The sequence below is a fragment of the Boleophthalmus pectinirostris genome, unplaced genomic scaffold (assembly GCF_026225935.1).
Source record: "Boleophthalmus pectinirostris isolate CB_2022bp ecotype Guang Dong unplaced genomic scaffold, ASM2622593v1 HiC_scaffold_2, whole genome shotgun sequence".
Taxonomy (NCBI): domain Eukaryota; kingdom Metazoa; phylum Chordata; class Actinopteri; order Gobiiformes; family Gobiidae; genus Boleophthalmus; species Boleophthalmus pectinirostris.
The window spans coordinates 15,127,877-15,139,766 of NW_026571152.1; the positions used below are offsets into that span (position 1 = coordinate 15,127,877).

Sequence of the window (11,890 nt, forward strand, 5' to 3'; positions counted from 1 at the left end):
GAGGACATTTTCTTCGCTTGTCTACAGGAGCTGGGGGGGTTCTTGCTTATTATGGTGTTATACTCATGATGCTGTGCAGATGTAAATTGACCAGCATAGACATATGTATAAATGTGTAAATACACACACACACACACACCCACACCCACACACACCCACACACACACACACACACACGTCTATGGATGCAATTTGTGAACCTCTAAATTTAAAAAACATCAAAAAACACTCTAGAACACATCAATCAGATTATTATTTTATTACAAACTACAAAACATTTGAAAAAACCTGAACTAATAAATCCAGTTGTAGGTGCAAACCAGTCTGCCTGTGGCTTCGAGCTGCCTGAATGTACATATATACTACTATAGTGAGTCCTTCTGGAATCAGCCCAGCAGGGAGTCCTCCACATCCACAGTGTTGTGTGTGTCATCCAGCTCTGCCCCAGTCTCCTCATCATCACTCAACAAGATGGCATCATCTTGTTCTCCACTGTCTCCTGTACCTCCTAGTAAGAGACAAAAATGTACAAAGCTTGTAACTTCAGCAGAATGAATGTCTGACACTTTAATACAAACAGAGAAAAAGAAAAGAATACTGCTATTACAAAATCACTACTGCTGATTTTATAATTGAGGTATTGTCATGGCGAATCTCCATCAGTTCAGAAGGGTGTGATTGACAGGTGAATTCTCTAATCAAGGACATACATGGTCTGTCCTTATCAAAACAAATACCACAAGGGACAGAAACTATCACAGGTTTCTGTAGAATCAATGAGCAAAACACTAAATTCTGTTAATCTGAGGTGAGATGTAATTTTGTCAGTAAATGATAAGTGACCAAATACCTCCTTTGTTTCACATGTGTCACTGAGAATGGAGCATCTAATTGCACAATCATGTTTAGTTCTGGCTTGAGACGCCACAGAGGAAGTGCTCGCTAACATGATATGTAAAATATACAGACACATACAGTATCATTCTGGACTTGCTAGGCAATTATTTGAGATAAAATAGAGTGAAAATGACTTCAAATCAATAATAGCCTGATATCTTTACTGTGAAAGAAATTACTAATTTTATTCACTAACCAAAAATCATACCATTTTCTGAATTCTGGAGATGTCAGATTACTGTATTGAAGCAAATAGCAAAGGTGAAGATGGAATGTGAAATTTTTCTTTTACTTTGAACTAATTAAAGGTCCTATATTACACAAATGGATTCTTGGATTCTTGGTGAATTGTGAAATTCCAATTATTCTTAACCATAGGGCCGGGGCCCAGAGTAGGGCCATGAGCACCTTCTTGAGAGCCGCAAAACCAATTGCATTAAATACAACTGATATGAGATTGGGCCCCGGGTTACTTTTTACAGAAAAAGTCAGATCCCGAGGTCAGATAGATAATAAGCCAAACCCTTGCTTTAAGCCATGTTAGAATGCTGCCACCTCATCAAAAACCGATCCAGAGCTGTTTTGTTTCATTCACATACAACCCTGGTTTATTAGTCTGTCTACATCTCCAAAGCTTAAAATGCTCTGTTCTACCTTGTGATGTCATGATGCAGTAGTTTTCAAGTTAACAAATACCTTTTACCTTTTGTTGAGTAGAGAATGGCAATTCCAGGTCTGAAATCTTCCAAATAATTCTAGTGAAGGTGAATGGAGTTTAAAAACACAGTGGACCACTTCCTGTATTACCACATGGCATCAAGGTGTCAAGAGTGTTTTCCATTTGAGAGAAAAACTCAACCTAAATATGCAGGGTTTGTGTGTTAAACATGTGTGAATGAGACAAAACACTATGTATGTTTTTGATGAGGAAACAACATTATAACATAGATCAGAAAATAACATGATATATACAATTTAAAATCCATTTAAAAACCTTTTTCTGGTTTTAGATTATAATTTCTAATGTGCATTTGCACATACCAATAATCTGCCAATGCTGTTGTACCTGAATAAAAAAAAGTGTTGTAATTGAACTTGTGCTGCAAGCGAAGAGACTACACTAAAACTGGGATTGCCGGTAGGTACCTTGGCCGGTTTCCCCCTCTTTTTTCTCTGTCAGGAACACGCGCTGCATCATAAGTTTCTTTACAGTGTGACACATGTATTTGAGCTCAGTAGTGGAGTCCTTTCCTGCAAAAACATAGGAATTAAATTAAAATGCAATGAAAAGAAAAAAATATTGAAGGTTAAATGTTTACCTTTCCGTGGCAACTCCTCAAACAGCATAGAAGTCCCCAAAGCATCTGAACAAGTAAGATAGTATAAGAGGTAGCAAAGATATGGAATTAATGTCTCTGTGTCAGTTTCTTTTTTCTTGTGAATAAACTCAGTAATTACAGAGTTATTAACCATAAACCAGGTCAACAAATCTGCAATCTGACAGTTAAACAGCATAGCACAGAATTCTAACCTGTCCTCCAGCTCAATTGAAACTACAGAGATTCTATAATGTCATGATGTCATGTGAATGTAGCCTATTGTTAAAAACATACTTTCAAAAACATGTATTCTTGCTATAAGTGTTGCTTCGCCACTGATCTGACCTGTTACTTGGCCTGACAGCAATGCCTGCTCATCTCTCTGGAGATAGATAATAAGCAAGTGGCTGACCCTCCACAAGAAAAGCACATTTTAAACTCAATTATTACAACTATAACAACTTTATAAGCATGTGTACATGTACTGAACGTCTGTCAAATGGACAAAAAAAAAAAGATGAATACATATATAAATATTGGTGACAACAATATGCTGTCCTGTTCTAATTCAGTGTGAGTGAAAAAAAAACTGGTAGGCTAGACAGTAGTGAAATACAGACTTTTTATTGTCTTACCTTCATATTCTCCAGCAAAGACAAATTGTCCCACTTGTATGAATGGCTTGTCACTGTCAATATCCTTAGAAACAGAGAAAGTAGAAACAATCATACAAAAAATGCTGCAAATGTATCCATCTGTAATAGCACAGTAGTAAAGACTTACAAGAACTTTACATGTGCTCTTGTTCTTGGTCAGAAACTCATTGCTCAGGGTTCCGGCCAGTTCCACAACAACTAGCTGCTCCTGAAAACACAGTTGTGTGAGTAATGTTAAGATGGATCACAGTTAACACTATTGTTATATTGAAATTTCTGTGGTATATTATGAATACACTATAAAATGTGTTACACAGCAATAATCCATGGCCCATTCTGCCATTATCAAGGCAACTAAGTTACACAGAGAATGTATTTATTTAAAGGTGCATTATGTAACCTTTCTGGTGGTACATACGTCACCAGTCTTATTGCTTTGAATGTAAAGTTCCACATTATGATAAGAATTCTATCTATCTTGCATTTATTCAATTACAGGTGTATACTGATATTGTTAGAAAATATATTGAAAAAACATGCATTTTTACAGTGAGCTGGTTCTCCTGTCACCAAATCTGACCTGTGATCTGCCTGATGACGCCCCCTGCTTTTCTCCATGCTTGGGATAGACGATTATAATGGCATACTGTGGAAAATTCTCGGCAAAGCAAACGTGACATACCCTCTACCAGAAAAGTTACACTGTGCACCTTTAAGTGTGTTGCATTTAATGGCGAGGGATGATAGTTGCACTATAGATGGAAATGATTGGTTCATCACTACTTTTTCCTCCATATAACATAACGATATTGAAATGATATGGTAATACAACCGCACACTTTTCCCCACAATGTGATCAGTGATGTGATTCATGGATTAATATTTCTATAGATATGATGGTGGACTAGCAGTGAAGCTAACCGAGCATATAGATTCACATAAGTTTAGTGATTTTAGCCTTTACCTACCTCTTCTTCCCATTCATCATCCATCGTTTGTAAAAAATGATTTAACTACATTAATAATAATACAAATTATAGCTGCATACCGAGCCTGCCTTATGATAATATTCAGAAAACCCGTTGTGTTTTGATGCAGTTTTTGACCAGCTTCCGCGAAAGTACGGTGTCCTGGAGGGCTTTCTTTAACCAGTCTCTATGAATGTTATTGCACTAATTAGCCACTGGGTTGGGCTGTTGCACAATTTTCCGGCAGTTGTATCGTGAAGTTAAACAATACAGCGCTCAGGATGGAGGACAGGGACATGTCTATGGCTCTAAAGACAAAGTAGACCTACAGCTCAAAACATTATTTAAGAAAAGGAAATTAAAAAATGTCCAACTTGATTATTTTCTTAAAGTTTAAAATAGAGGAATTAACTCACTATAACCCCCTAAGTGTGAGCGTGTTTTTGTTTTGTTTTTAGTATAACTGCAATTAAGCCAGTTATAACATATTTTTAGGATAGTGTGAACAAAACACAATTGTAGTTCTTTTGTGCTGAAAAAGAAGTCACTTTAAATAATAGAATATAATTTGCAATACATATTAATAGCATCTTCCTCAATATTTACGTGTGGTCTTATGCTAGTTCTAATATAGATCAAAACCATTTTGATTCACTCAGATTTTTAGCATTAAATCTTGCTCATATCAGTATGTCGCTTTTATAACAGTTTTCAATAATACAATGTAATTTTCATTCTTACATATTAATAGTATTTTTCATCAGTATTGTTATACTAGTTGTGATATGAATCAAGACCATTTTAAACCCCAGATTTTAATGATTTTTTTTCAGTATAGATTCTAGTTCAAATAAGTACCGGTATGTAGCATCAGTAGTTTTTAATATCAATTGCTATATTAGTATTGATTTTATTGACAATCCCATTTTAAGGGTTGATTACTAATAGCTTTTTAACTAAAATACTACAACTACTACTCCACACTAAAACTAGTATCGAAACTAGATACTAATTTGAGCTAGTATTGATACTAAAAAAGTCACACTCATAAGGCATAAATAAACCTTCCTGAATAGCTCTACAATGATCTTGAGCTGTATCAGAAAAAGTATAAGACTACATAGTCTAGTACACGGCCATGGACCAATTTGGAACATACCTGGATGACTGAGATATTACACAGATAAAAGGCCATGTGGTAATACAAAAGAAAGTACTATGATTTAATGTTGAAAATTCTAAGAACATTTTATTGTGTAAAAGCTTTTTATTATCATCATGGTAATGGGATCAGTATTGAGTATTGAGTCTATTCCTTAGTGATGAAAGTTTGAAATTTTAGTATTATAACAACAGGCCTGTACCTTCTGCTCATCACACTAATGCTTCCTGATGATTGTACCATAGGATCTGTGTACCTGTGGACAACCTCATCTCCACCCAGCATTCAGTTTATGGATGTTCTCCAGTGCAAGCCCATTGGAGAGGTGATGAGATGAGATGAGACCCATAGTCTTTATTGATCCCCAAGGGAAGATCCATCTGTCAGCGGCACAGGCAACAAATACCAGATGAAACGTGCCCATCAAATGCGTCCACGCCACCAAAGAAGCCATCAGAGAGAAGCAAGACAAAAGGACATATCAGACTACATCTTTAATCAAGGAGGGAGCCATCATCAATCTATGGGATTATATACAAGAGTCATATGCATTTGTGAAATTGCCTTGCTGTGGCTCATTTGAATAGTCTAAAAATGGAAATGGGTAACATGATAAAAGACTGTTATGTTGAACTTACCTTTAACCAAATAAGCAAATGTGTTACGTTAAGAGTTTTGTTTGGTTGACATAGTTTAAAACATCAAGTCAGTGTTTTAGGCAGTCAATTACCAGTCCCAGAAGCAACAAAACAATGAGAGACAGACCGATACAGCGGGTTGACATTTGCACTTATGAACTATCAACCTTAAATCTCAAGCAGAGGATGATATATTTTTTGGCTGACTTACTGTCTAAACAATATGCATAATAAAAGCTGTATTTGAACACTTTAGTGCGAAGAAATAACTGCACAAAATGACTACACAACTCTCTTAAAGGTTTGAGGTAAAAAAGGCTGTAGGTGAGTTTGTAGTAAATTTAAATGACATAATTTGGGGAAAATAATCAAAACTGGCTTTACATATTGGACCAAAAATATCAAGAGTTCTTATTGGGCACTGGGTTCTCTGGATCACATCAGCATCAGCCATGACACAAACACATAATGGTCGATCTCTATACTTTTTTTTTTTTTTTTACCAAGACAGATTTTTTACAGTCCTGACAAATTACATCACCAGAGTCTACAAGCCTGCAGTGTTTGAATTTAAATGTTTCACTTCTGCGGTACATAAAATCTTATAATACAACATGTCATAAATATAGATTATCAGCTTGAATCCCTTAAAATTATTTTAAGATGAAAAACCATATTACCTAATTGATACAGAAATACTGATAGGGGCTTTCCAGGGCTTTCTATGTGGAGTTTGCATATTCTGCCTCTGTCTGACTGGGTTTAGTCCAGGCACTCCTGTCAACCCAAAACATACATACATAGGTCAAAACCTCCAGCGAAGATAGACGTGACCAAGACTAGCTGAAGATCCGGAGATAGGTCCCACTGCTCTTGACAGGTTGCCTCGGCAGCACTGCAGTTGCTTTATACACATTGGCCTCTGAAAATACAAATTATTAACCCCTGAAGATAAATTATTTAACATGAATAATTAAATGTTATTAAAAACTTTGTCCAAATGTCTTCTCTGTCTGACTTTCAAATTGACAATAACCTGGGTGATTGTAAATGTCACTGGGGCTGCCCGATATGCTATTTTGTATATGTGTATTTTTCATAATTTTTTATTAATATGATAACATGACAAAATAGATAGATGATAGAAAGAATAAATAATATGTTATTCAATGGGGGATGGATAGTAATCCAGTATTGATTTAAATATCACAAAGGAAAATGCACAAATGTAGAACCATTGGGTGACATGGTCCATTATCCTGGTATACGTATCCTAACACACCACAAAATCAGCATAATAGCAATAGTCATTTCACCTGCCCCCATCTCCGCACTAGGCCTCGGGATTGTGTCGTCACACCTCATCAGAATTTACAGTTAGCCTAATGTTAAACCAGTGGAGATTTTAAGATGCTAAATACTAAAGTTAGCATTCATTCCACAGTATTATGACACTACAATAGTGTTGTCATCATACTAAAATTTCAAACTGGATTTTGAAACTAAAGAATAGAATTAATACTTCATTACAATTTTGATGCCCAAATGATCATTTTAAAATCTTACAATATTGTAATTTTCAACACAAAATAATAGTATTTGTGTATGTAGTGTTGACAGTAGCTTTAGTATTGATTAGTATCTGATTTTTGTTATTTTTGACAGTCCTACCCTACAGTAAAAAATGTATTTACCCGTAGTGATCCAGCAGCTTGTGGCTGTTAGTTTTTTTTTCAATATTGTTTAACATCTCTATGGATGTTTGGCACACCTGGCCATTCACATATTGCCTGTACTTAATATTTAAAGGTGCTATATTATGCAAATGTTAGAATGTTGTTATCTCCTCAAAAACATACCTGGAGTTGTATTTTGATTTAGTCACACATGTTTGAGTAATCCTTTATTATTAGTCTGTTTACATCTCCAAAGCTCAAAATGCTGTGTCCACACTGTGATGTCATGAAGCGGTAATTTTCAATTTACCAGTAGACATTGGAAATTCCAGGACTGAAATCATCCAAATGATTCTAGTGATGGTGTATGGAGTTTAAAAACAGAGTGGAGCTCTTCCTGTATTACCACATGACATCACAACGTGGAGAGAGAACTCAGCCTAAATATGATGGATGTATGTGTTAAACATGTGTGAATTAAACAAAACACAACTCCAGGTTTGTTCCTGATAAGGAAACAACATTACAACATCAGAAAGATCAGAAAACAGCATACCCGGTAATATAGGCCCTTTAAGCTGTATTTTTTAACACTGTACTTTTTATGTGAATGACAATACAAGGAGCAAAAAACTGAGATTTTGTTATGCCAATGTTAAGTCCATGTTCTTTTTAGACTATGGGGGAGAAGTTCAGAAAATGGGGGGCCACCAAAGTCTCAACCACTGAAAGAAAACAATGGTGTCATGTACGTTAACTATTGGTCCACTTACAACTGAAATGTCGTCATATAGGCATAATACTACATGAAATTACAAAAGACAATCCCCCACTTGCGCAAAGAAAACTGATAAAAAATATTGTTCACTTAGCATATGTTGAATGACAAATCTGTATAGTAATTATCGCGACCTATCAGGCCTATCAGTAATTCATTCACAGTATTTCTCATATTGTTTCCTATGACAATGTTACAATTGAGTGTATTTTGACAATCAATATGACACTATGATACAAATATGTTATATATATGTAATACACCATAAAACTGATAATATATTCCATCTTAATATTACATCCACACACAATAACATTTAGAAATTTATGAAGCATCAATAAGGACACGGTGAATGCTAAGGATATGTTATAGCTCAGTACGATATTTCATAGGCTATAATGGCATTTCAGCGGCAGTAATTTTATTAGCATGGAGGAGCTCTGACCACAGCTCGACACACATTTACATGGGCTCTATAGCATTCACATTATGCTAAGGTGCCTGAAAGGTTACACTGTCTATTTTAATTGAATAGTCCTAATTTAAATGTTACCTATTGATTCTTAATGTCAGTTTTTGCATGGCTGCCTTCACGTTAGGGTCAAAGTGCAGGGTCAGTCATCGGGCAGAGGCCTATAGTCATTCCTGAAGGATGCAGATTTTGTTCTCACCAGCTGTTCAAATCAAGAGAAAAACATGGTGGTGATAAGGACGTAAACATAAATATTCAAATCAAGAATGTCAGGTGACTTATATCAGAGCTGGAAAATTCATTGAAATTCAGTCAAAATTTGGATTGTCCAAAATGACAAATCGCAAAGGCTGCAATTATTTCTGAAGTTATTTTGTGATAACAGCTAACCTTGTAGTTTAGACCACTACAAACATTAGAGACTGGCCGATATATATAAGCTCTGCCGATATTTTTAGGTTGATATGCAGAGCAGATTTTGATTATTTTGTAGTCGATAAGTGTAGTCGATAAGCTGTGCTGATATTTTTAGGCTGATATGCAGAGCAGATTTTGATTATTTTCCTCAAATCACATAATTTTAAAAACTCTATCTTTTTTTTTTTTTTTTACCACAAACCGAGAGCTGTGTAGTCACTGTAGTCATGTTTTGTGCAGTTATCTTTTCACATTAAAGTGTTCAAATAAAGCTTTATGTGTACTCCTTACGCAGAACTTTATGTATCCTCTTTAGCCAAAACTAAATATTGGCCTGTGATGGAGATTTAAGGCATGTACACTTAAACATGCAAATATCGGCCTGGTATACTGGCCAACATATATATATTGGTCTATCTATAACAAACATGTCTTAAAATGCACAGGTTTCTTCTAATTGTAAAGTATTATCTCAGTTTCCAAATTTTTATTACTCTCATATGTCGCTAGAATAGGCACCGAGAAGCCAAATCTTAATTCTGAAAGTATAATCAAAAACGCAATTTGTCAGAAAAATTGCAATTGTGTTATTTTACAATTCATTATTCATATATCAAAATGTGGAGTAACAAAATCTGAAATGATAAATGTGGAATAGGTTCTTCCATTTGCAGTGAGTTCATGTGCTGACCAGCTATATGTGGCAATTATACCTGTGTAAATATGAATGTATAACTAACCTCTGGAGAGCCTTTGAGAAGGAGGAAAAAAAACACAGTTCTGAATGTGAATCAGGCAAACTAAATTAAAGCGGGTGTGCAAATCCCCCATGCACCTTCTTCCCTCCCAATTTCTGGCCTATCATCTATCTCTGGACCGTGGTGGGGTTGTCATGTCGACCGGTTGGCAAGTTACTATGACAACGGCTCAAGGGGGAAGCACTTGCTAGGGAGGTTATTGCCTCCTCTGGGATGGAAGAAGGACAGGGCCGAATGTGGACCAAAATGGAGAGACTTCCGTATATGGATTATATAAACAGTGAGGTCAAGGAGGAGCGTATAAGCTAGACATATGTTTGCAGACGTATCCCGAGTGCAGAATCAAAAGGCCTTAAGTGACATGCCACTGTCTTTGAATAGACTTTTCTTTTTTTAGATTTGTCCACAGTCGAAAATTAAATACTTATCCATGTATGTGTAACTGTTCTAACTTTTAAAATCTGACAAAAAAAGGTCACCCATGAATGAGAAGTGCAAGGAGAAGGACAAGAAGTTGGAAGAATTGCCTCTTTTAGCACAAATATTAGATAAAAGTACAGTGACACAGACAGCTATGCACTTGCATGTTTTTGAAGGGAATTTTTTCCACCAGTTATTTAAAATAATTGTTAAATTTTTTGTAACATTTTGACAGAGGATTGAGCTAAAATTTGTTTTTTATTGATATAATTTAGCCCAAAAAATCACTTATTCCCAAATGGTGCTAAAATGTATCTGAAGTTACGATGTGAGTGGCTTTTAAGATTAATTTAGATTATTGATAATATTTTGGCTTAGACATTTTTATAACATTTTTGCTCATCATAAGCTTTCATTTGATGTATATAAACTAATTTAGACCAAAAAAAAAAGTGATGTATTTGGAGATTTTTTTGAATTCAATAAGTAATATTATGGACCATATTTTGGTTAGAGCAGATGAGATAATAACAATTTCAATAAAATTTGGCTAAAATGATTTAGATTCTCAGTCCTTTTCAAAGTCTTTTTGTGATAATGTTGAGTGTGAGTTAGATTTGAGAGTTCCCCCTCTACCTCCTCTGTACATGATGCATTACACTTGCTCCGTGTCGTACCCCGGGGCAGAAATCGGGGCGGGGGCAGCCGAGAGGGGAGTGACATAAAGGACCCTCTGAGGTGTCAGATGGGTCCCCAGCTTCCCCCACATAGTGTCATATAAATGTCATAAAGACAAGTTTGGAGTTGGGGTGCTCCTTTCTGCCTGGGGGTATCACTGTGGTTAATTGCCCCATTAACAGTGACAGGGTAAATTGGTGGAATGGCTAACTATATATTACAGTGAAAACAACAACCCCTGGCATGGACCTGAGGGCACAAGAGGCACAGTGCATGAGAAGAGTGCATCCAGAGAGGGCCCAAGCGCGGTTAGACTGTGGGTGTAACTATTCCAATGCACAGTGAAAAAAAACTGTGAAAATTAATATACAGTGATTATAGTGATCCTTTCATACATATGTGTTTCATGCAGCTAGGGTAAGAGTGTATGCGGAGTGTTTTGTAAAAATGCAAGCTCATTTTGTTTTAAAGTAGTTGCATGATTATAAACAACCTATATACCTACTACACCACATGTTAAGATGAATGCTTGTGCAGCTTACAAATGCTTTTACTTTGTATATGAAAATCTGTATTATTTTTTGGCACATATTTTATTAATGAATACAAAATATTGATTACAGGCCCAAGGGTTGGGTCAAAGTAAAGACAATTACTTCACATTACACATTTATAGTTCTATATGCTAATTTAGAAATTGCCTGTAAATAATAAAATATTCATAATGCCTAAAAACTACAACACACAAGGTATAAACACAATTACAAGTTTATAAGCAGAAGAAGCTCATTTATAGATAGGTTTACTCTGTCTTTAAACATTATAATGTACGCTAATAGGTAGGCTACGTCTTTTTCTCACTGTACACATTATGACCGCATAGACCTCACGCACGCACGTCATACATCTCATATGCAAAATGGCCTGGTGTTAAAATCACACCACCTTTTCCAGCCGACGTGTTTAGCTCATAAATGACAGGCTCGTCAGTGTCTTTTAACGCAGTCTCATCAATAATAAAACGTATCCATGTGTGCGTAAAGACGCAGCG

General features: G+C 35.7%; 1 protein-coding gene across 1 annotated transcript; it reads right to left on the reverse strand.

The window, feature by feature from the left end:
* Positions 1-244: 244 nt before the first annotated feature.
* gtf3c6 (general transcription factor IIIC, polypeptide 6, alpha) lies at positions 245-4,020 on the reverse strand. Its single transcript, XM_020934756.2, has 6 exons — positions 3,841-4,020; positions 3,000-3,080; positions 2,852-2,915; positions 2,217-2,261; positions 2,044-2,148; positions 245-508 (listed from the first exon to the last, which is right to left on the reverse strand). The coding sequence occupies exons 1-6, from the start codon at positions 3,862-3,864 to the stop codon at positions 387-389; spliced, it is 441 nt and encodes a 146-aa protein (XP_020790415.2). The 5' UTR covers positions 3,865-4,020; the 3' UTR covers positions 245-386.
* Between the last annotated feature and the right edge of the window lie 7,870 nt (positions 4,021-11,890).